The 23,838-nt window shown below is 31.0% G+C and overlaps 3 protein-coding genes across 3 annotated transcripts; 1 reads left to right on the top strand and 2 right to left on the bottom strand.

Annotated features, from left to right (window-relative positions):
• Positions 1-2,721: 2,721 nt before the first annotated feature.
• LOC107903283 (RING-box protein 1a) lies at positions 2,722-4,389 on the bottom strand. Its single transcript, XM_016829310.2, has 5 exons — positions 4,200-4,389; positions 4,045-4,095; positions 3,873-3,932; positions 3,090-3,161; positions 2,722-2,984 (listed from the first exon to the last, which is right to left on the bottom strand). Exons 1-5 carry the CDS (start codon positions 4,282-4,284, stop codon positions 2,947-2,949), a joined length of 306 nt encoding a protein of 101 aa, XP_016684799.1. The 5' UTR covers positions 4,285-4,389; the 3' UTR covers positions 2,722-2,946.
• Positions 4,390-12,996: 8,607 nt separating this feature from the next.
• On the bottom strand, positions 12,997-15,172 carry LOC107907095 (serine/threonine-protein kinase RIPK). The gene is made up of 5 exons (XM_016834309.2): positions 14,473-15,172; positions 14,236-14,371; positions 14,014-14,150; positions 13,807-13,930; positions 12,997-13,727 (listed from the first exon to the last, which is right to left on the bottom strand). The coding sequence occupies exons 1-5, from the start codon at positions 14,854-14,856 to the stop codon at positions 13,153-13,155; spliced, it is 1,356 nt and encodes a 451-aa protein (XP_016689798.1). The 5' UTR covers positions 14,857-15,172; the 3' UTR covers positions 12,997-13,152.
• A 5,301-nt stretch (positions 15,173-20,473) lies between these two features.
• Positions 20,474-23,777, top strand: LOC107907097 (thiol protease aleurain). The gene is made up of 8 exons (XM_016834313.2): positions 20,474-20,773; positions 20,907-21,028; positions 21,353-21,468; positions 22,252-22,325; positions 22,427-22,691; positions 23,058-23,189; positions 23,349-23,484; positions 23,562-23,777. Exons 1-8 carry the CDS (start codon positions 20,598-20,600, stop codon positions 23,597-23,599), a joined length of 1,059 nt encoding a protein of 352 aa, XP_016689802.2. The 5' UTR covers positions 20,474-20,597; the 3' UTR covers positions 23,600-23,777.
• The last annotated feature ends 61 nt before the right edge of the window (positions 23,778-23,838 follow it).

Raw genomic sequence — 23,838 nt, 5'->3', positions numbered from 1 at the left:
AATGTTGCTGCAGATTATAATAGCCATCTGCCATAACTCTTTCCAGGTAGATAACTGAAGTTTCCAGACATATCCAGCCAAATATATATATGTATTATTTTCAATGGTTTGAAAACATGATCAAATCCGACAAGAAATAAAACAGGGAAAAAGCCGGAAAGGTTCTTTGATGGCCATTCCCTTTGGTAAATATTAAGTCCATGATCTCTTTTCATTTCATATTATTATGACTTGGAACAGCGCATATGAAACCAGTTGGAACTTTAGTTCCAGTCTGAAATACCAACATGTAAAATCAAATCAAATAAAAAAGAAAAATATATATATATCTTGGCCTTTTCCTTTTATGACAGGTTGATCCATAGTCGTGCCTGATATTTTTGATAAAAAATAAAAAATTGCTCACACACCAATAGGATTAGGCCACATTACCTCTTAAGATTGTTTAGTTCCCTGGTTTAATGGGGAACTTGTTTAGAGGTAGTTTCACACTTAACCGGTTGAAGTGCACCCTGTGTGACATTTGGCTCATTGATAAACTAACACACCTCAAATGCATCCTCTCAAGCAAAAAAAAAACAATCTAGAGATATCTGAATTCTGGAAGGACTAAAATGCAAAACCCCAAAGATTCAACAGGATCCTTGGAGTACAAAACTGAGCGATGTACCTTATCTGTAGATATCATGGATTATTCCAATGGCCCCCCGAAAAACAGCAGTAGCCATAATCAACATGTCTATTAACATCAAATCATCAACAATGCTTTAAGCGTTTGTATTTACTCGGGAGGCTGAGAGTAAAGACGCCCATAGTTTCAATATCAGAGCTGTTGGTTTATGTTGTTTTGTGGTATGGTAAAACTGGCAAGGGGAGCATAATCTTGACATCAGATTTTGCATGCATGGAAATATTGACCCATTATGTGGATAGAAAATTCAGACAGTGTCAGTACATTAACATATAACTCACAAGCAGCCTAGTCATGGGCCTAAATTCATCACTTGAGCCGAAGGGTAGTTTCATTTCCATAATTGCTAGGAATGAAGATGAATGAAAATTACCATGTTGAAACGTCTCCAATGTACTGCTTTTTGTTTTCTTCATTTTGCTGGTATAATATCACTTCAGGTCTAAAGCTAGATCTATACGGATTCTTCAGTTTTATTGCTTCTTCCAGACTCTGCAAACTAACAAGCACGACATTGACATGACAGTGTATGAATTAGAATTAACGAGTCTGGAAAAGTTCATAGATGATGTACTTTCGATCCCTTTCACACTTTTCAGTTAACTTGAATGTGGTCATGCAATCGGTGCCTTCCAAGAAAAACTTTAGGTTAAATTTGGAAAGTCACTTAATAATTAGATTTGGATGTAATTATTTATAATTATATAATTGTGGCGTGTTTGGGTAATCATTGTAATTACTAAGTCTCACCAAATTAGGTGTAATTGCAGTACCCCAATTACACTTTTCATTTCTCAGAATAGGGTGAAAATTGGAATAATTCAACAAGTAATTACACCCAAATTTAATTTTAAAAAATAAAAATATAGAAATTATATTATACACATAAACATGTATAAGTGTTTGATATAACTATGGTAAAAAAATCTTATTTTATAAATCATAAAAAATTAATTATAAAAATAATTTGTGTGCTTTACAAAGTTATAACAAAAAAATTAAATAAAATTGCACATGATGCTTATTTTTCTTATAAGTTTTATCCGTGATTGGATTATCAATTACTTTTTTAAACTAGCATAATGCATATGATGAATTGATTTTAATTTTTGTTACTTATTTAGAAATTATTTTTATCACACTAATAATTTTTTAAAATATAAATTATGCAACTCTATAATTATAATATGTTGTACCAAACATCACATATACTTTATCAACCAAAGGCATCTAGGGAATTACAATTTTTTGTAATTAGAAGACGGTGAAATTACTACCCTAATAATTATATTTCTTAAAGCCCGCGTGCACATGTCATGGGTCATAGATTTAAACTCGTGATAAATGCACAAAACATTTCATAAAAGTTAACTAATTAAATAGATTTATTTGATCTACTTGAATTGACTCGACTTGTGAAACAAATGGATTGTATAGAGTTTAAATCCCTTAAGACCCTAATCTTGTATATAAGCTTTAATTCATAAATGTTGAGGAGCTCAATTATAAATAAAAACATTTTTTCCTTTTTAATCATCCTATTCATAATTATTAAATATATTTGAGAATATTTACTCAAATTCCTTATGTGCATTACTTTCTTGTGTCTTTTCTGTCCAATTCATTCTTCTTTGTCTTCTGAGTTTTGCTTTTGGTTTATTTCGATGTCTAGCTTCCGTTTTATTTTCATGCCTTAGAGAATTTATTTTGTGAATTCTCACTTTCGAGCGTAAAGCTGACTTAGTTAGACTAAAATTCTAATCCTCTTGCACTACTCTTACTCAACAATTTGTGGTTTAATCATTATTGTATTTATATTATGTTAGTATTTTCTTTTTAGTATCACAATTGCAATTAAATTATAAAATTGTTGACACGGAGTGATAACAGCATTGTATTTTAATATTATTAAACATGTATTAGATCCATGATATAAAAGTATGAAAGAATGAGTGTGATCATAATAATATTAACTATAATTTAAAAGAAATGATATTTCTGTAATTTTATAATTGAATTGGAGATTAATATATTAAATATAAAATATTCCAATTGCAAACTAAATAAAAATAAATAAACATGAACGTAGAAGGTGGTAAATCGAATGAGAATTAAAATGTAACTTAATCCACGCAAATAAAAAACATAGCACTCGCCCTAAAGAAATTACAAGCAACTCCGGTCGAATCATCAGAAAGCTGAAGAAATATGAGGAACCTTCTTTTACGAGTTGAAGTGGTAGCAGCCTAAAAGATCTAGCGACCATACTTTCGGAACTCCCATTCAGCATTATCTGCAAAAAGCAAAACAATGAAAACATCAATGCTATATGCAGTAAAATAAAATGGGATGAGGCAAAATGTCCAAGCGAGATAAGCACGGGAGGCAAATAGCATACCCAAAGGACACACTGACCGGTTCTGCAGCCATCGACTGATGCAGTGAAAGTGGAATGCATGGTTGCATGCACCTAAATACATAAAGCGCTTAAATATTGAATCAAGTATGCCCAAATTTTTAGGCTTGGCACGCACAGAGTTTATATGTAAGATAAATAAATAAAATCCCAGAAGCAAAACAACATCATTGACAAGTAAATATATTAATGCCGTTAAAGATGGTTGTAGTAGAAGAAAGTTATATTATGGAAAAATGTAACTTGTGTCATAAGTTATGTATTAAGTGAAATTTTCTTGGATGAAACTTGTGTATCCTAAAAACAAATTTAAAGTGATTTCATGCCTCAATTCTTTATCTAAATCTTCTTTATTTTATTACTTGCAACACAAGTTTACTATCACTTTATTGTCATCCACACGAGAACACTCACTCCTCTACTTCATGAAATCACTATAGTTTCCACAAAATTTAGTCATGATTTCTTATCTCCTACACCCAGAGACAAGAACATTCGCTCCTCTACTTCAAGAAACCAGCAACAAAAAAACTAGTTCAAAAATAGATTCTAAAGCTCAACCCTTGTGTTGGGTACCAGACAGCCACCAGTGCCCAAAGTAAACAACGCATATGCAATTCAAACAAGATTATATGTTAGTAAAATAGTAACCCTAGCAGAACTTTTTTAAGGATTCGCCAATATATACAGTTATACACATTGCAAACTCAAATATATAATCCCCAACAATGAAACTAAGACACTACCATACAGAATAAAACATACCCCACGCAACAGTGCATTCATTATCGGCACCGTGTATTTGGTTGGCTTGGCATTCGATACCTGAACAACCAAATTAACCATTAAGAAATTAATAAAACCAAAGAAAAAAAAAATCCGTAAACTAAACGAATCAAAATTTGAAGGAAAAAGAAAATTAAACACAAGGACTTACAGAGATCCATGATGTGATTCCTGCAAACCGCACAATTATCCACGACAATATCTGCAATCCATCAACCAAACCAGTGTAAGAAAATTTTAGACAATAATAACAATATATATCTATGGTAGATAGATGGGGAGGGAGAGAGAAAGGGGGTTAGGTACCCCAGGACCAGAAGGCAACCGAACTCCACTTTTTCATGTCGAAGTGCTTGGAAGGGGCGGTGCTGCCGGAAGTTTGGGTAGACATGGCTAGGACCCAACAAATAGGGCGGGAAGAAATTCTTTTTGCTTTTGTTAATCTCTCACAAAACTCACATATACCTTAAACAGGCATTGGTTGCATATATATATAGACGCCATGAAAGACATAAACAAACTGAATTCCTATGCCATGTAAAACTTGTCACGTAGAGATAGATTTACTTCGACAAAAATTCTACTAGATTTTGAAACCGCCTACATCCGGGATTTAAAGAATTAATTATAATTATGATTTTAATTATATTAAATTATTATTTAAGCATTTTATCATAAAATAAATTTATAATTAAATAATATAAAATAAATGGAGATACAATAAAATTATAACTAGAATTTACCTCCCCGCTTCGCTGGGGGTTTTTATTTTTATTTTTTATATAATTCTTTTAATTAATTAAAATTTTTTCATCAACATATTAAAAAAATTAATTTAAATTTAATTATTTATATCCTTATATAATAAAAATGTATAGTATTTATGTATTTGTAGAAAATATTAAATATAAATTTTAAAATATTTAAAATTAATTGAAGTCAAATATAATTTATTTCTCTATTTCTATTAAAGTTTTAATTATTATTAAATAAAATTATAAATTGTATTGTATTATAATATAATAAATCATATGTTAAATATAATGTATTTTTCAATTAATGTATGTAACTTTTTTGAACTTACACATACAATCATAATTGCAATTATGAATAATCTATAATCTATTTATAATATTTATAAAAGCATAAATTTGGAAAAACTTTTGAATTGACGAGAATACACCGTATTTTTCATCATATTACTAAATTTATGTTTAAAAAATAAAAAAAAGTTGAAGTAAAATAGAAGTTGTGATAATTATATTTTTTTAAAATAATTATAGTTTAAAAAAAATTGTAATAACTATACATTTAAAAATAATTATAATTTAATTCACAATTATTAGTTAAAAATTTTGTACTAATTTTAAAATAGAGATTTCACTTAAACAGAACTCTAAGCATAAAATATAAGATAAAATTGCGGTAATTATAATTATAATTACAATTATTAATTAAAAAATTGATACAAAAAAGAAGTTGTGCTATTTTTTTAAAGTTGTGTTGATTTTATTGAGGTAAAATTGAGTTATTACTTTAATAGAATTTTAAGCATCTTAATTATAACTTATTTATTATTAGAGTTAATTATGTTAATTAGTTATTATTTTTTAATAATATTACTTGCATTAATTACATAAAGTAAAACTAAATTGTATGTTGAATATACTAAAAATGTTTTAATTATGGTTTGAAAATTTTCTATTATAATATTTGAATTAATAAGTTAATGTGTTTTGATTATATTCAATAATTTAAATAAAAATTATTTTATGCTAATTATTGAAATTTAAGAATATAATATTTAAAAAATTACTTAAATATTAAATACGTGAAATCACATGCAACACATGTGCCATTAGAAGCTAGTACATCAAAATGACTATAACTAGAATTAATCATTACAAAGCATGACCAAATTGATAATAAAAATATATCCAAACTTATACCAAAACAATATATACAAAGTCCACATATAGGCGATCATAAACAAGAATAAATATTGATTCAGAACAATACATGGTTTGCACAGAGTAAGACTCGAACTTGAGATCTTAAAGTTTTAATGCTTTAACCTTGTCATTAAGCTAAGGCCTTGTTAAGGGAGGTTGACTTTGTCAGGAGAAATTTGCAAAGTATTGTCCAATGGGAGTAGAAAGACCCTTTAATGGGTCAATATTTCCTCGCCGATGGTTGTCTCTAACACTAATGAGAACCTTAGTGTCTAAAGAGGCAACAAATTCATAAAGTGAGAGTGTCTTTTCGGTGTCTAATAAGGTAGACCATGCAAACGTGCCTGGTTACCCACCAAGGAAATCTCAAAATTTGTTCTTGATGAGCTTTGAACTTGTGTAGCATATAGGGTACTTATGGGTAATTAACTACAATATCACTTGAGCTAGCAATGATAATTATATGCTATTTTTGTTATTTCTTTTACTTTATGTTTATTGTTTCATAATTATTCATGTACAAACATGTTAAATATTTAATGAGAAATTATTTGGTACACTGTAAGTAGATTTTTTAGACTCCATAAACATGATTAAGAGACTGACAAGTGTTTTATATAGTAAAATATTATAAAAAAATTAAAAATAAGACATGTGTACATTTTTTAAAGCTGCTTGTAAAATAAAAAAGTGCACTACCAACACACCAAATATTTACCCTTATTTGATTGTAATATTAATTCTGAGATATTAATTTTACTTTATATTTTACTTTTTTGTAACGGCCCATTTTCAATGAAATCGGAACAATGATTTCGGGACCACAAATCCGAGCCCGAAAGGAAAATTATTTTAAGATTTTTACATGGTCTACATTATGATAAGAAAGACATATGAAAATTTTGTTATGAAAATTTTACCGATTATATGTTTAATTCTATAGAAAGGACCAAATTGCATAAAATGCAAAAGTTGAATTCTAGTAGCTAGAGGGATTAAATAGCTATGGAATTCAAAAATTTGAGGTCCTTATAAGGTAAATAGACCGTTAAGAGTAGTTAGTAGATATTTATGATGATTCATCCATGGAAAATTAGAAAAAGAAAAGGACTAAATTGGAAATTGAAATAATTAAATATGATAATAAATTAATGTCATCTTATTTCATCATCTTCCCCAAATTAAAATACATGGAAACCCTAGTTAAGAGAAAGTGACCTCAAGCAAGTTGTTTTGGTTCAATTAGGTATGAATTCTTGTCTCGTTTTTAGTAATTTTTATATTTCCGAGATTGTAATAACTTAATCTATCTATTATGGGGATCAATTTGAAAATTTATCAAAGTTTTAAAATTTTAACATGGATGAGTATGCTTAAATTTTGAAATTTATGGTAGAAAATGAAAGGTTGTTGATAGATAAACAACTTTTGTAAAGGAAATTTTCATGAAATTAAAATTTAGGGACTAAATTATAAATATGTAAAATTCATGGAAAATTTCTAATTTTTGTGAAATATATGGACTGTTAGTGTTATATGAAAAATTCAGTTAGACTTGGAATAATGATTAAATTGCATTAATTTTATTTTCCGAGCCTAGGGACAAAATCGTCATTTATTAAAAGTATAGGGGCAAAATAGTAATTTTTCCTAGGATGTGAATTGGATGGAATTGAATGTGAATTGTATTAAAATGAATTAAATTTACTCATATAGATCTGGATAAACCTAGTTCGGAATTGGATCGAGGAAAATAAAAAGTATCAAATTAGTAGCCTACGAACACGAACAATTATCGAGGTAAGTTCGTATAACTAAATTGAGAATATATATGTGTTAATTGAATTGTATGTATGTGTTTGTATTATTGTCATGTATATGAAAGTATTTACATATCCGACAATGATTGATAAGTATAAAGTCTCGTTTGAATAAATGAAACTCGATGGATATAGGATTTCCCGTATTGGTTGTGGTCCTGCATATGTTGCGGACACACCATAGCTCTTACGAGCATCCTGTTATAAGCCCTCTTGAGCTTCCCGTTACATGGTTCTTGTGAGCATCCCGATCGGTATTGATCATTCATGTGTTGCGAACATACCACAGCTCTTTGTGAGCGTCTTGTTATATGATCAGTATTGATCCTGCATGTATTGCGGATATACGGCAGCTCTTTATGAGCGTCCCGATATAGGCTCTTTGTAAGCTTCCTGATATGGTTCGCTTGAACTTTATGGTATATGGTGTAACAGTCCAATTTTCAATAGTGTCAGAACAGTGATTTGATATCACTAAATCCGATGAAAAAGTTAGAAAAATTTATTAATTAATAATTATAAGTTAAGCGTGATTTTAGAAATATTTTTGAATTAGTGAATTATCGGGTCTCCGTCTTGGTAAAACGGACTCGTAAAAATATTTATTAAAAATATTTATAGAATTAGTTATATCACCAATTGGATTTTAGTTAAGTGAATTTAGTTAAATTAAAGTTAATTGAGTATTAGGACTAAATTGAATTAAGTGTGAAAGTTAATTATAAAATAGAAAAATGTGAAAGGACTAAACTAATAATTAAACCATAAAAAGTGACAAGTGTGTGGTAATTATAAATAAATGTGTAATAAATATATGTATACATTTGTATTTAATATATGTAAATACTTATTAATTAAGTAAAAGATATTTATTTATTATATTATTATTAATTAAATAAAAGAAATAAAAGATAGAAAAAGAGAATAGCAAAACGAAAACAGGGGAGAAAGGAAAGAAAAAGAAAAAGGGAAGGGAAGAAAGAAAATTTGAGATTTCAAGGTTCAAGGTTTGATTGGTAAGTCAATTTAGTCCCTATTCTTATAATTTTGATGTTTTTGGAATCCTAGAACAAAATACTACTCGATTTAAGTTGAAAATTTGAAAGTTAGTAAATTTTTAGATGTTGTTCATGTTGAATTAATTGAAGAATTAGGGATTAAATTGATAAAATTTCAAGTTAGAATAGAGAAATGGATTAAATTGTAAAATAAATTATAGGTTTTGAATTAATAGGGACTTTGAGAGAATTTCAAAATTAAGGATTTATGGTGAAATTAAAGAGTTAAATTAGTTTAAAGTGGGAATGGAATGAAAATATGAAATTAGTTTTGAGAATAAAAGTTAGTCTCGGTTTAGGGACTAAATTGGAATTTTGGAAAATATTGAGTAAAAATTGAAATATTTAATGTGAGATTGAATGGTGTTGTATTGATGATTTTTAATTGTTTTAATTCCGTAGCTAGCGTCGTATCGGAATTCTCGACTAAAAAGGGGAAAAATATAGTCGACATCGAATAGCTCGGAATTCCTGGTTTGTATTTCTATAATTTGAATCTAATTATTAATTGTTGTATTTTTAATTAAATGTTATGGTAAGTGATTGAGGTGAGAATTATTATGTTTTACAATTGAAATGAATTATTTTGGTATGTGATGAAATTATATTGGTTGAATTAAATTGAAATATATATATATTATGAATATATATGTGTAAATGTGAAATTGTGCAAATATGATAATTAGATTATTTTTTATATGTATAAAATTCAGTTTTAATGCCCAAGTAGACAGAATTTAGAATTACTGCGATATTAGTGGCATGCCATTAAGGAACCTTAGTGCGCTCTCTGATTATTAGCACATCAGTGCTCTCTGATTATTAGCACGTTAGTGCTCTCTGATTACTAGCACGTCAGTGCTCTCTGTTTATTAGTGCATAATAATGCACCTCTGCATATGTTCCGTATATCCGGTGTGTTCTATAAAATCTACTTTGGGCTAAGAATAAGAATATGAGATAGTAAACTGAAAATAGAATGTGAAATATGTTGTAAATACATGGAATACACGAGTTATATACTCATAAATTGATTGTGGAATGGATAGTGTCATTATTTAAATGATACATGAATAAATTATGGAAAGGTATTATATATAGCAAGTGATGAAAATCGAGTATTGTGTGATTTTAAATGTTCAAATGTGCTTGACATTTTATTATACATATTTTATTATTTTATTTTTAAATATTCGGATTATAGAAATACCACTGAGTTTTTACTCAGCGTACGGTTTTGTTTTCCGTGCGCAGGTTAAGTACTTAAGTTTGATCGCTGATTCAGCATCCAACAACGATCTTGAACTCAAATATGGTGATGTTTATTTCTTTGTGTCGGCATGTACCTAGAGTGTCTAAATATTAGTTATTTTGTGGTTTGATTGTAATATGAAGTTATAAGATCTATTTTTGAGAGTTTATAATTTAGATTAAAATGATGCATTGATGACTTGTTTTGATGATATAAAATGTTTGAGATTTCTGTCTGTTTGATCTGTAATATCCAGTAGTGCTCCGTAACCTAGTTTTGGCGAGGGATACGGGTTGGGGGTGTTACATATGGCTATCCGGAGCTCCCTGATAATAACTCTGCAGAGTTACTTGTTAAGCTCACATGAGCTTTCTATTTTAAACTCTTATGAGTTTCCTGTTATAGCCCAGATAAGCTTCCTGTTACATGGCTCACATGAGCTTCCTATTATATTGCTCGAGAGAGTGTGCTTCCTGATTATGTGCTCTAATGAGTACCCCTGAATATGAATTGACGGATTATAATTGTACACCTCGAGTGTACTACATGTGTATCCATCGATCTTTCAAATAAATTTAACGAGAAAAGTTCTGATATGGTTAAACTGAACTTGAGATGATTTGTCATGGAAATGTATATATTATATGGAAATATGATATGAAAAGCATATGTATATGAAATTTATTACATGATGAGCTCATTCATGTTCTTGATATTTATGTGAATTACTTGACTAACATGATTAGTGAAGTTGAGTTTTGGGCTCTTATCCAAATTGCTTCGATGTCATTTATATGTTTATTTTAATGAAAATGAATGGTAAGTTAAATTTCCAGTTATACGAACTTACTAAGCCTTAAATGCTTACTCAGTTTTTCTTTCCTCTATTTTATAGTACTCGAAAGCTTGTGAAGGTTGGAACTTGGTCGAAGACACATCACACTATCCCTCGGACTTCTCGATATATAAAGCAAGTTAACTTTTGGTATAATGGCATGTATAAGCTAAGTAGGCATAATGATGAAATGTTTTGGTTGTAACTAGCCATTGGAATGACTAGTGTTAATCATGTTTTGATGTAGTTATATAAGACCTTATCATGCTTGATGTGTGTATTGAAATGGTTGAATGATGGAAGTTACATAAATATACTTATATGTTTATATGGCTAGTTAGGTATAAGATTAAATACTTAGATAAATGGGATGTTATGACATGTATTGAACTTGAAATTTGCTTGCATTGAAGGTCTTATCGTGACTTGTAATGGTACAAAAATTGGTGGATAGGTTGATGCCAGGTTGGGTGAGAAATAAGGCTTGGAAATGGCATTATTTTGTCCACACGGGAAGAGACATGAGCATGTGTCTCAGCCGTGTGTGACACATGGCCATGTGCACGGGCGTGTGGTTTGGCCGTGTGTCCCTTACATATTAAAATTTGAGAAACAGAATGCTTCGAATTGCTCACGCGGGCAGAGACACGGGCGTGTGTCTCAACCGTGTGTGTCACACGGCCTAGCACACGGGCCGCAATATTATAAGATTTTGGTAAATAGATCTTGAGGGATTTGGAGTTTTCTTCAATCTCAAAGGCCGCAATATTATAAGATTTTGGTGTTTTGTTATATAACTTTTTTTAAACAAGTTTAGTTTATTTTAATTTTTTAATCTCAAATTACATAAAATTACGATAAATTTTTGTTTTTATTATAATTTATATATTAATAAATATATATAACATTAAAATATATTTATAAATTATAATTTTAAAAAAATCATGGTAAATGATTGCATCACCGACCATAATTTATAAATCATAATTAACATGCTAATGGATAAATATTTATAGCAAATATAATAATTATAATTTTAAAGTATTAAATCTATAAAAAGAGAGAGATAGTTTTGTTTTAATTAAACTTCAATTTTATTTGGAGAAAAAAAAGATGAAACTAATTAAAATAATAAAAACAAAAGATAAATTAAAAATTTAAAATTCCACCCGTAATTTTAAATAACTTAACAAATGAGTGGTATGTAAAATTATGGGATGATAGGAATATTTTGAATCCGAACATAATATTTATAATTTGAAACGTGAAATTACATAATATTTATAATTTCAAACGTGAAATGTTATATAACGTGAACCAAAAGCACCATTCTAGTATTAAATCTTAACTATATTAAAAATCACAAGAAAATGATAAAATTTTAACAGTAACACAATTAAAAATTTAGACCATATTTATAATGATAAACACTCTAACCATTAAATTAATACACGAAGTTGGTATCTACCAACCCTTTTCTTCTCAAATAAGTTACCAGTTCATATGATCTCCCAAAGAAAACCACCGACAAAGAAATAATTTGGCTGTTGGTGAGGAAGATTTTTAGGTGTGGAGATTTGTCGCATTTCCCATTGTAACAAGATATGAGAAAATTACCTTAAAAGCCGGATATGATTGTATCTCCAGGGGACAATATCTTTGGTTCTTTCCCTTTATTATCAACAATCAATCACGAGCCTGCAACCTAGGCAAATAATTGAATCTGGAATTTCTCACATTTGTCACCCCAAATTTATTCAACAGTCGTAATGTTAGTTTATTATTTATTATACATGATTTTAATATTATTGTGAACATTTGGAGCCCAAGTAGACCATGACTCGGTCTTATCGACAAATATAATTATAGTTTAGAAATAAAACAATGCTAAATTTCGAATAAAAACTTATTAATTAGTATAAATTAAACTTCCAATTTTGATTTGAGTCGTACATCTTTGATCTATTATTCTGTATAAGATTTGGTCCTTTTCTTTAAAGACCCGGCCTTCTGATACACATTGGTTGGTGAACTGTTCATTTGCTTAATTAACAATTAAACCCAAAAGTTTATTTTGTCCGTAGAGATGTGAATCTCTAAATATCTAAGACTTTATATTTAAAATAATGAACCATACCAAAAATAAAATTAAACCAAGCCCCCCGCCCCCCGCCCCCCGCCCCCCGAACTTTATATTTGAAAGAACCACCTGAGTAAACAACTCTTTGGTCTAAAAGAAAAACTTGCACTTTTTAAAATTTGCCACGTTGAGCAATCTCTAATTACTGTCTATTTACTGTGTGATTTTCTTTTTACAGTTTGTAGTAATCTAATCCCTACTCTTATGCTGCTTCCCTGACTTTAAAGTGCAAAGGTGAATTCAACCCATTTCTATGATTTCGCTTCAGGGCGTCTCTTTCCGAGTGAATTGCAGACATCCTTGGTGATCTGGTTTGGTGCCTGTGGTGGCGGTGATGGTGTTTATGGTTTTCGTGATGATGACATTTCTCTTTCTTCGGTTCACATTCTTTAGTGACGGTGTCCTCGTCTTGTTTTGGCTTGTCACTTTGGGTTGGAACCGTATAAACGAAGGGACCCACAAGGACGTCTTCGTAGTCCTGGAGGGGCTCTAATGTCTTCACTACATCACTCATTTTGGGTCTTTGCTTTGGGCGATGGCTAAGGCATTGGTAAGCCAACGCAGCTGCCTTTCGTGCACCCGTTTCCGAGTATTGGCCTTCGAGTCTAGGATCCATTATTCGGCCGAGTTTCCTGGCATCGTTCAACATGGGCCTTGCCCATTCCACTAAATTTTGTTCTCTAGGACATCGGTTCTTGTCTACGGATCTTCGCCCTGTTAAAAGCTCCAATAGTACCACTCCAAAGCTATATACATCACTCATTGCCGTCAAATGACCTGAAACAACGCCAATCAAATATATCAGCTTTTAGCAAATTAAATCCATTGAAAACGATATTGAATCAAATGCTGTTACCTGTCATGATGTATTCAGGGGCAGCATAGCCTTGAGTCCCCATAACCCTGGTGGAAACATGAGTGTCATCCCCTTCTGGACCATCTTTTGCAAGACCAAAATCAGAAAGTTTGGCATTGTAATCCTGGAACAAGAAAATTTTTTTTCAAAATGTAACATCATTAAAAATTGAAGAAAATACCGAAAGAAAAAAAGGGCAATACTTACAGAGTCTAACAATATATTCGATGCTTTGAAATCTCGGTATATGACTGGCTTTTCTGCTTCGTGAAGATATGCGAGACCCTTGGCAGCTCCAAGAGCAATTTTCATCCTTGTCGCCCATGGAAGAGAAACTGAATACCCTGCAAACAAGAAGATTGACATTAATTTTGACTCTCTTTTTTTTTCCGTAAAATAGAACGATAAATTTGCAGAGTGAAAACATACTTCTAAATAGCTGATTCTCCAAGCTGCCGCGAGGCATGTATTCATACACCAGTAACCTATGTTCTTCCTCGCAACAATATCCAATCAACTTCACAAGATGTGGATGCCTCAATTCTGCAAGAAAGATCACCTCGGTCTGTTCCAGAAAATAAAAAGAAAACATTTATTAAGAACCAAGCATTACAAACAAATGCCGTCCAAATTAAGGTAAGCAAATATTGGTTTCAAAACACTGACCAGCCATTCCCTATGTCCTTGCAAGCCTTCTAAATCCAGGAGTTTAACAGCCACAGGCTGAGCTTTCAATCCAGGCCTAAGCTTGTCATCAATGAAACCCTTATGAACCGGTCCAAACCCACCTTCACCAAGAAAGTTAGAAGATGAAAAGCTCTGGGTTATCACCTTTAGCTCCCCAAGCGTGAAAACATGAAGATTTGAACCAGCAAGCGAAGTTGACAGATCTTCAGTAAGCATTGTGCTGGGATAACTCAACTCTAACATCGCAAGCCTGTTAAATGAACTTTGTTTTGTAACTTCCTTCTTAGGCTTGGTTTCTGGTTTCACTACACCTTTGGAACAGCTGGGGAAGATGGATCTCCATGTAATTTTCATCACAGTCATTTCCTTTTTTTTTCTTTATGACACTATAATTTTACAAATTCACTTGTTGAGGCTTAGTATATATATATATGAAGCAAAAGTAGATTAGATGGAAAGCCGACAACTTTCAGGTAATGATTTGATATAAGCAGACAATTAGGTTAGAAAATATTAGAGAAAGGTGAAGAAAAATAGCAATGGTTTGGAAGGACTTTAATAAAGAAGAGAGGGGGAGGCTTTAAATATTGAAAATATTCAAACATCAAATCACCAACTCCTCTGAAAACTCAATACGGAGACAGCGTTACACAACTTTCCAGTTAGCAACACTGCTTTGAAATTTTCCTGGTATCATTCTCGGCTCTATTCTATCCAACATATAAATAAATGGAATTCTTCCAAGCTCCGTTAAGAAAATTAATATCATAAATCATACGTGTACACTAAGATATCCTCATACCAATTACAAAGTGGCATCATAATTATTTTTTAATTAATTTAAAATTTAATAATAAATCATATTATCATTAATTAAACTAAAATATTTTCGTGATAATGTTAAATTATTATTTTATATTAATTTGATATTTTTTAAATATTTATATATTTCTGAATAAATCCTCCTTTGTTTAAATGATTAACACTATAGAATAAGATTACTTCTAACCTATTCAATTCATTCTGCAAGATTAAGTCCAAAAGGATCTTATAGCGGAATCATATAGGTCAGTCTTTTCTAAAATAGCCTATCCAGTTGCAAAGGAGATTAATTTCGTTCTTCAAAATCAAGTTTAAAACACCCTTGAAGTAAAATCAACCATCCAATACCAAACTTCAAAGGATTTTTCAAATTTAAGATTAAGTCTCTACGACATTTAAAGTATGTATCATTGATTCAAAGTTTAAAGGACTTTTGAATTCAATCAAATCAAATTTTCAAGTAAACATATCATCAAATTCAATTTCAAGATCAAATTTCGACTGCTCTTGAATCAAAATTCTACTAAAAATTAAGTTAAAATGTTGATAATCTCATCACTTCCCTAAATTTGTAAAGATAAAAGAACACTCAAATTAAAGCAGTAAAATTGATTATTATTATTATTTACTTTGTAAAACAAAATTTATCGCACGTGACAAAATTAAAACTATTAATCTCTTACATTTATAATCATACTATTTAATCAAATATTTTTATTACATTCGCAATTTAAAATTTTGATTAAATCTACCAATCAAGTGAAACTGAATGCACAAGTCCACAAAAGTTGGTTCAAGGAAATGACGCTGCTGCCCCGCCCCCTTGACTTTGTTATTTCATGGCCGAAAAAGAAAAAAAGAAGATTTTTTTGAGCTTCGGAATGTTCCGATGAAAGCTCAGTTGATGACTCAAGTTTACGGCTGCTTTTGTTACCGATTCATAATTGACTGCAGGTAACAAAATGAAATCAAAACTATGGGTTTTTCGTACTCACCCTTTTCTCCAAGCATATTGTTTCCGGACAGTTTGTACTTATAGACAAATTTAGCAATAAATATATTTGGATAATCACTTAATCTTAAACAAATGCAAAGTTTTTTCAAATTAAATATATATGTGGTGTATAACTCTTATACTCATTTTCTACTCAAGCTATTATACGCTATCTTTTATTTTCCCTTTTTAGAGAATAACTATTATACGCTCAAAGCTGGCAGTCTAGGCAATTTCTTCAGATTTAAATTATGAATTATTTTTAAAAAAATAAATATTTGATATATTGTCAATTTTTTTTATTTGGCAATCAATTTTAAAAAATGATACATGTTTTCTTCAAAATATTTTTTTGGTGAATTTTTTTAAAAATATTTTACTGTAGAGGACCGAAATTAAATTTTAATTTTTAAATAATTAAATTATTTTTTTTATTATTTTTAGGAGGAACCTTTTCTAATTTAAATTTTTAAAATTTTTAAAAAACTTAAATGGACAATTTTCCATTTTAGGGATGGTGGGGCTCCTGCCAGCCTTCTTTCTATATATGCCACTTCTTATAAGACATTTGTCAATTCCTAAATCTGCTTGAAAAGTTTAAAAACTAGACTGACACTAACGATTTATTTTAATAGATTTCAATAACAATATAATATATAGTGCTACTATCTATAACTTCCTTAAATAATATTCTTTTTATTCAGAATTCGGATAAATAATCTTTTTATATTTTTTATCATGCCGACCTTAATATATACGGATTTAGGGTTGTTTATTTACATACCTGACATGAAGGAAATATTTCGTATGCACGACAAATAAGTACTGGCAATTCATCACAACCGCGAAAAATGTGGACTTATCCCCTTCATTTGGATTTAATGGTCCTGATTTTTCCTTGAAGTTGACCTTAGATTTATATAATATAATAATGTGGTTCCAGAAGCTGGTGAGTTCGTCGGGGTCAGCTCATTATCCTTTTACTATCAACATTAGAATCTCCACTAATAAACATAGTATTATAATTAATGGATGAAAATATTAACCTCATCTTTTTATTACATTTATTATTTTATGAAGCAAAAAGTTGACCGGAAAAAATTTGGCCAGGTCTGGAATCTGGGCCAAGTTGCAATGTCAAAAATAATATATTTAATAATATTATTAAATGGTTGAGGGAAAAGGTAAAAGATGGAGTTCGTATGTCTTAATCCATGAGAAATGATGAAATGGGGGAGGCAACTTTGTCAATGAGGGGGTAGGTGTGTGATTTGAGAGAACAATTCGTCATGTCGTCACGTTAAAAAAGTCAATGGGTAATATTGTCATTTCGTGTAGGAAACTACGACTGCGTTTTGCATGAATATAACTATTTCGGATAGTTATTAAGGTAATATTGAAATTGCATGGTTTTTATGGCTGATTTTTCTTTTTCAAACATTCTTCGCTTGTTCTAAACAACTCTATTTGAAATTCTCGACTTCTTCCTTTGATTTTTAAATAATATTTATTAAAAAAATACTCAACAGTTGACAATTTCCAAAGGAAGAGTAAAAAAAACTGGGAAATTGTGTAGCATCTTGTATTAAAGGAAATGAATTAATAAGGAAGTAATTGGTAGGATGCAATCAAGTTGAGTCTTGCTCGTAGCAAGTTTAAGTTTGTTTCATATTTTATTGTGATTTTCTTTTATATAAAAATGTTTATTTGTTGAATCTCTAGTCAAATATTGTTATAATTTCTCGAATTAAACTTAAGTAACCTATAAATATTACATTTTAATAATAATAATAATAACAATTTGTTGATGATTTATATATATAAATGATTAAATATTACATTGTATATAATATTTATTATGTTTAAACATATCAAAGTATACTTGCTAAACATGTCATGTTTTATAACACATGTTCACGTACTATATTGTGAAATTCTGACATCTTAAACAGCAGGTGGAAATAATTTAATTAGATTGGAAAAGTAAAATGATTAAGCTAAGTCTCGTTTTATCATTTGACAGCTTATGGCTTAGTGGCTGCTTTTGTACTGTAATTAGCTGTAAAATTGCTGTCCTTCTGTGGTTATTTTTAGTTATAATAGAATTACCTTGAATTCAAGAAATCGGGATTAACAAACCATTCAAACTACAACTACTTCACCTTCTTTTTATGGAATTTCACCGAACAATTAAAAAAAAACCTTTATAGAAATCAAAAATCAAAACTTTTTTATACCCAAAAATTTGACTATTCAAAGTTTCTTGTACAACATCTACTTTTGTCATAGTTTACTCCTAAATTAAATATATTAGGTTTTGCAAGTACTAATGTATTAAATAATTACGTGCCATGCAAAGCAAAAGTCTGCAAAACATGACTAAGACGGGTTTTTTTTTTTTCAGGTGAACTACCAAAGACATTGATGTTAGTTTCTAGAAAAAATAAACTTGGAAGTGTTGTTTGGGGAGTTTAGAAAAATGGTTGAAATTTGGAAGTGGTATCAAAGGCATGAACTACAAGGAATGAATCGAATGGAGAATAAGGGAGTCAAAGTCAAATTTTTTAACGGCCTTGGGTTTTGTCTTAGTGGATAACTTATTCGGATTTTTGTCTTTAAACGCACGCTTGCATTGCTCCAGTTTTGCAAATTACTAATAGATGGAGGAGGAGCCTTAAATTTCATATTAATTATGTAATAGAATTGATTCTAAAATGCAAGTATTTATATTATCCATCTCTAAATTAGGATTTCTTTTTTATGAACAAAGTTGTAACTTTAAAAGACAATGACACTTCTGAATGTGAAAATGTCTAAATCTTGGACATCTGTTCTCTTTTTCATAATAAACTGAATACCGGACCAATATTTCAATTGGGCCACATCCATTTTAGGGATTTGATAATCCCGCCAGGAAGAAATTGAGGCGCGGCTTATTGGGCTTAGTGGGTAGTTAAGGTTGAATATTTTGGTGATCCAACAATAATTGAAGGCCTGGCAAGAAAACGGAAGGCGGAATATTTTAGAATTTTGAACAAAACGATTATGTAATATATAAAAAAATTACAAGACATATGTCTTTTTTTTTTTGAATAAATTTGAATAATTATAATCAATAATTAACTTTAACAACTTAAATAATATTAAAAAAGAGTTCATATACTGCTTAATTGACAGGGATATTGTTGCCAATGCTGGAGGGCATGGATACGAGTGCGTTGAAACACATTATCCTCCTATTTATGGTTTGAGGAAGGACTACGAGTAATTCTAAGTATTATATCAAAATGAATAGATATAATCAAAACTTATAATTAAATTATTTAAAAAAACCCACGTACTATAAAACTTAAATTTAAAATCTTAAATTCTTCCCCACCACCAACCAAAGATTCGTTGGTTTATATATTTGTATCAATAGATATTTCTAGTGGGGGGTGCATTTGTATATTGAGAAAGGATCGTATGGAATAGGTGTGTTACGTCATTCTGTATTTTTTTTAATTATTTGATAATATTTCAACAAATTTTTTTATATAATTGATACATAATTTTGATAATTTTTTACATTAAACCTTAAATCATGAACTTGACTTTTTAGTTCAAGGTTCAGGGGTCAGGATCGAGTTTGGATTTGGGTTTTAGGTTTATGGTTTAATGGTTTTTAGTTTGTGTTTATGTTTAAGGTTTGAGATTCAAAGTCCAGATTAAAAATATTACCAAAATCATGTGTCAATGGCATAAAAAAATATCATTGAAATATCATTAAATAATTGTAAAGGGATATAGAATAACATGTATACGATCGTATATATTTTGGTTTGATAATATGGATCAGAGCAAAATAAATTAAGGAGTGTTTTGTTTTTGGTAGTTGGTACATATAAATTAAGGAGCCTTGATCCATTTTTCATTCTCTTTGGAATTCAATCTTTTATATTTTTTAAAATTAATTTAAAATATGGTATAATATTCGACGATCTAGTTTTAGCTCATTTTAAAAAATAAATATATGAATACACAACACAATAATTGTGATCTGTGTTTTTCTTTCCCTCAGAGTGAAGGCTTGTTTTGCTTTTGCTTCGACCATAACTTTCCTAATCATAAAAGACTTTTAATTTACGGATTTACCCCCGTTGGGATCGACATCCTAATCATTTCGATTCACCTAACTAGTAACTACTACCCATGCCTTCTTAAATTTCTCTCCATAAAAGTAGCTTAAGCCTAACCTAAACATCCCGAAAACAAAGAAACGTACAGTCAGTGAAAAAGCAACATAATTATGGCTGGCTTAACGTTAATGTCCTCCGTCATCTTTCTGCTATGCTGCCTCGCCTCAGCATCAACCTTCGAGGACACGAACCCCATTCAGATGGTATCCGATGGTCTCGACTCCTCTGTTCTTCGTGTCATCGGTCATACTCGTCGTGCTATCTCCTTTGCTCGTTTTGCTTACAAGTAAACTCCAACATTGCATCATTACACTTATCTTAATTCTTACGTTTGTTCTCCAGGAAAATAGAAGATAAAGAAAATGGAAGCTGATATTAAATTTTCTTTTCTTTTTCTTTTTTTAATCGTTTTTGGTTAGGCATGGAAAGAGGTACGAGGATGTTGAGGAGATAAAGCTACGGTTTCAGATTTTCAAAGATAATATGGATTTAATCAGATCTACTAACAAGAAGGGATTGCCTTATTCTCTATCTGTGAATCGTACGTTAAATTTTTTTATTTTTTTAATTTTGTTTTGAAGATTTTTCATTGTATATCTGTGCTCCGCTGACGAATCAAGTTGTATCTGATCTGATTTAGTTACCAACTTTGACTTAACTAGGATCTAATTTAGTTCGGTTGATTTCCATGGTTAAAGGCCAACTGTAGGCTTAGAGGTCACAATAGAAAAATCAACCTGTCTTTAACAGTGAGCGAATGATGTTGATTATTGCACTTGCAGGTGATATGTACAAATAAAATTTGCTTAATCTGCATTCAATTATTAACTCATCTTTCTTTTTCTTATTGATTCAAACGATGCAGAGTTTGCTGATTTAACATGGGATGAGTTTCGAAAACACAGGCTTGGAGCTGCTCAAAACTGCTCTGCCACCAGAAAGGGCAATCACCAGCTCACTGATGTCGTCCTTCCTGAATCGGTACTTTCACTTAATATAAAAAGAAACCATTAGATACGAAGATTAAGGTTTTCTAACAATGTTTTCTATATAATTCATTGGACAATAAATCCACCTAATACAATCCAATAGTCGGTATGATTTCATCATGCAACAAGTTGTAAAAGATAGTATGGTGGAATCTTTTGGTGTGCCAAGACTTGGCTGATATTCTTGTTCTCTAAAGCTGCTAAGCGGTAAACTTAAAATTTTTTTTGCTTTAGCTATGGAGATATATACCTGTTATTGCATTAGCTTTCAAAGAAGGGTTTTCTGTTTTGCATGGATGTTATAGATAGTTTGGGGAAAGCGTGGACATTTCAGGGCACATTTCATGCCAATGAGGAGTTTGGAAATTATGCTTCGATAAATTGCCACAATTTTCAACTGAGAAGGGATTGAAAACCAACAATGGAATTACCTTCATTGAAAGATCTCATCAAAAAGGCGATAATCGAGATTGTTTGGGTAGGACGTTTGGGGAAAGTTCATGGTGTAAGTTGCCAAAAGGAGGGGGAGCCACTAGAAAATAAGAATTAGATACTAATGTTATGCCTTTCATGTACCAAATATTTCAATCCTTTTTCGGCCGAAAACTGTGGCCAGTTTATTGAGACAGTCTTCCAGCTCTTCGTTGGTGTGGAATGTGCCAAGGTATAACCCGAAATCTATGAGCCGATATAATCTGCGACAGTCGCCATATGACATAAGAATGCAGGGCTTTATTAATGGTAACTCTTTTGATATATGATATGATATTGACAGAAAGACTGGAGGGAATCAGGCATAGTTAGCCCGGTCAAAAATCAGGGGTCCTGTGGATCTTGCTGGGCATTCAGGTTAGCTTTTGATTATGATTTAGAGAATTTTTTTTTTACCGAGCTACTAGATTTAGCTTGTAAAGTAGTAAGTTTTGACCTTATGCATTTGCATATTGCAGTACTACTGGAGCTCTTGAAGCTGCTTACCATCAGGCATTTGGGAAAGGAATCTCTCTTTCGGAGCAGCAGCTTGTGGACTGTGCTGGAGCCTTTAACAACTTTGGGTGCAATGGTGGTTTGCCATCCCAAGCCTTTGAGTATATCAAATACAACGGTGGCCTTGATACGGAGGAGGCATACCCTTATACAGCAAAAGATGGTCAATGCACATTCTCATCCGAAAATGTTGGTGTCCAAGTCATTGACGCTGTCAACATTACCTTGGTAAGTTCATAACTCTTCTGGTTTTCCGCTAAGAATATGATCATGACCCTGAAGCAAAAAATAGATGACCAACTCTTGTTCTTGGCTGAATTTGATTGGATAATCTGTATCGATATATGTCTAGTTCTAAACCTGTCCAATGTGCAACTTAAAAAAGATGTGTTTATCGTTGTTTTTCAGTGTTCTAAATCCTAGCAGTTCCATATACATAGCTGTGATCGACTGTTCTAGCTTGCGACCTTAGCTGAATATTGGAATTCAATCAGATCCGTAGTCCAAAACAAATGACTTGGGAGTATCTGTCCTATGTATTGAACTATTATATTTCATCATTTGGAATGTTCAAATCTTTACGATCAAACACAGGGTTCTGAAGATGAATTAAAGCATGCAGTTGCTATGGTTCGACCAGTTAGCGTGGCATTTGAAGTTGTCCCAAGTTTCAATTTTTACAAAAGCGGGGTTTACACCAGTGACAAGTGTGGCAACACTTCCTCGGTAAGTTCCTTATGTTTTACCTTTTTTTTGCTCGGAGTTGGAAAAAATTGTATTTTTGGTCAAAACTGCGCCTTTCAATTGGGTTGAATGATGGCCAGTTTATATATGTATATATGATGGATCGACGTTTTCTTACTAGCAATGGTGGCTATTTGGCAGGATGTGAACCACGCTGTTCTTGCAGTTGGATATGGAATTGAAAATGGAGTCCCGTATTGGCTCATTAAGAACTCATGGGGAGCAGAATGGGGTGACAAGGGCTACTTCAAGATGGAAATGGGCAAAAACATGTGTGGTAAGTCTCAACCTCATTGAATCTCTGATTATCATTTAATTCCTTGTTATTCTTCGTAACTCCAATTTCGCTGCCAGGTGTGGCAACATGTGCATCATACCCCGTTGTTGCTTGATCTGAGGGAGAGATCATGAACTAGTTCAAAGTGCTGTGGCTTAACAGCCTACAATAAGGTCCAAGACACGTAAAAGAAGCAAATGTATCGTACACAACAAAGACAATACTGTAAATTTTCTTCAATTAGATGCTTGTTGTGTAATAAATTTGCCAATATTGAAAAATACATTTATATCCTTGTTATGTTTGTCTTTTATTCAAAGCATAAATTTGGAATACAAGAATATAACTCATGGA

Source organism: Gossypium hirsutum, chromosome D05, assembly GCF_007990345.1.
Source record: "Gossypium hirsutum isolate 1008001.06 chromosome D05, Gossypium_hirsutum_v2.1, whole genome shotgun sequence".
NCBI lineage: Eukaryota > Viridiplantae > Streptophyta > Magnoliopsida > Malvales > Malvaceae > Gossypium > Gossypium hirsutum.
The sequence above is the reverse complement of the archived record's forward strand: the minus strand, read 5'-3'. Positions and strand labels throughout refer to the sequence as shown.

Coding starts and splice junctions, on each gene's coding strand:
- LOC107903283 (XM_016829310.2), bottom strand. CDS start 4,284: ATGTCTACCCAAACTTCCGGCAGCACCGCCCCTTCCAAGCACTTCGAC. Junction 4,096..4,199: donor GGTTGCCTTCTGGTCCTGGG/GTACCTAACCCC, acceptor GATGGATTGCAG/ATATTGTCGTGGATAATTGT. Junction 3,933..4,044: donor GAATCACATCATGGATCTCT/GTAAGTCCTTGT, acceptor TTGGTTGTTCAG/GTATCGAATGCCAAGCCAAC.
- LOC107907095 (XM_016834309.2), bottom strand. CDS start 14,856: ATGACTGTGATGAAAATTACATGGAGATCCATCTTCCCCAGCTGTTCC. Junction 14,151..14,235: donor GGAGAATCAGCTATTTAGAA/GTATGTTTTCAC, acceptor TCTTGTTTGCAG/GGTATTCAGTTTCTCTTCCA. Junction 13,728..13,806: donor CCCTGAATACATCATGACAG/GTAACAGCATTT, acceptor GCGTTGTTTCAG/GTCATTTGACGGCAATGAGT.
- LOC107907097 (XM_016834313.2), top strand. CDS start 20,598: ATGGCTGGCTTAACGTTAATGTCCTCCGTCATCTTTCTGCTATGCTGC. Junction 21,469..22,251: donor ATGTCGTCCTTCCTGAATCG/GTACTTTCACTT, acceptor TGATATTGACAG/AAAGACTGGAGGGAATCAGG. Junction 22,326..22,426: donor GGATCTTGCTGGGCATTCAG/GTTAGCTTTTGA, acceptor TGCATATTGCAG/TACTACTGGAGCTCTTGAAG.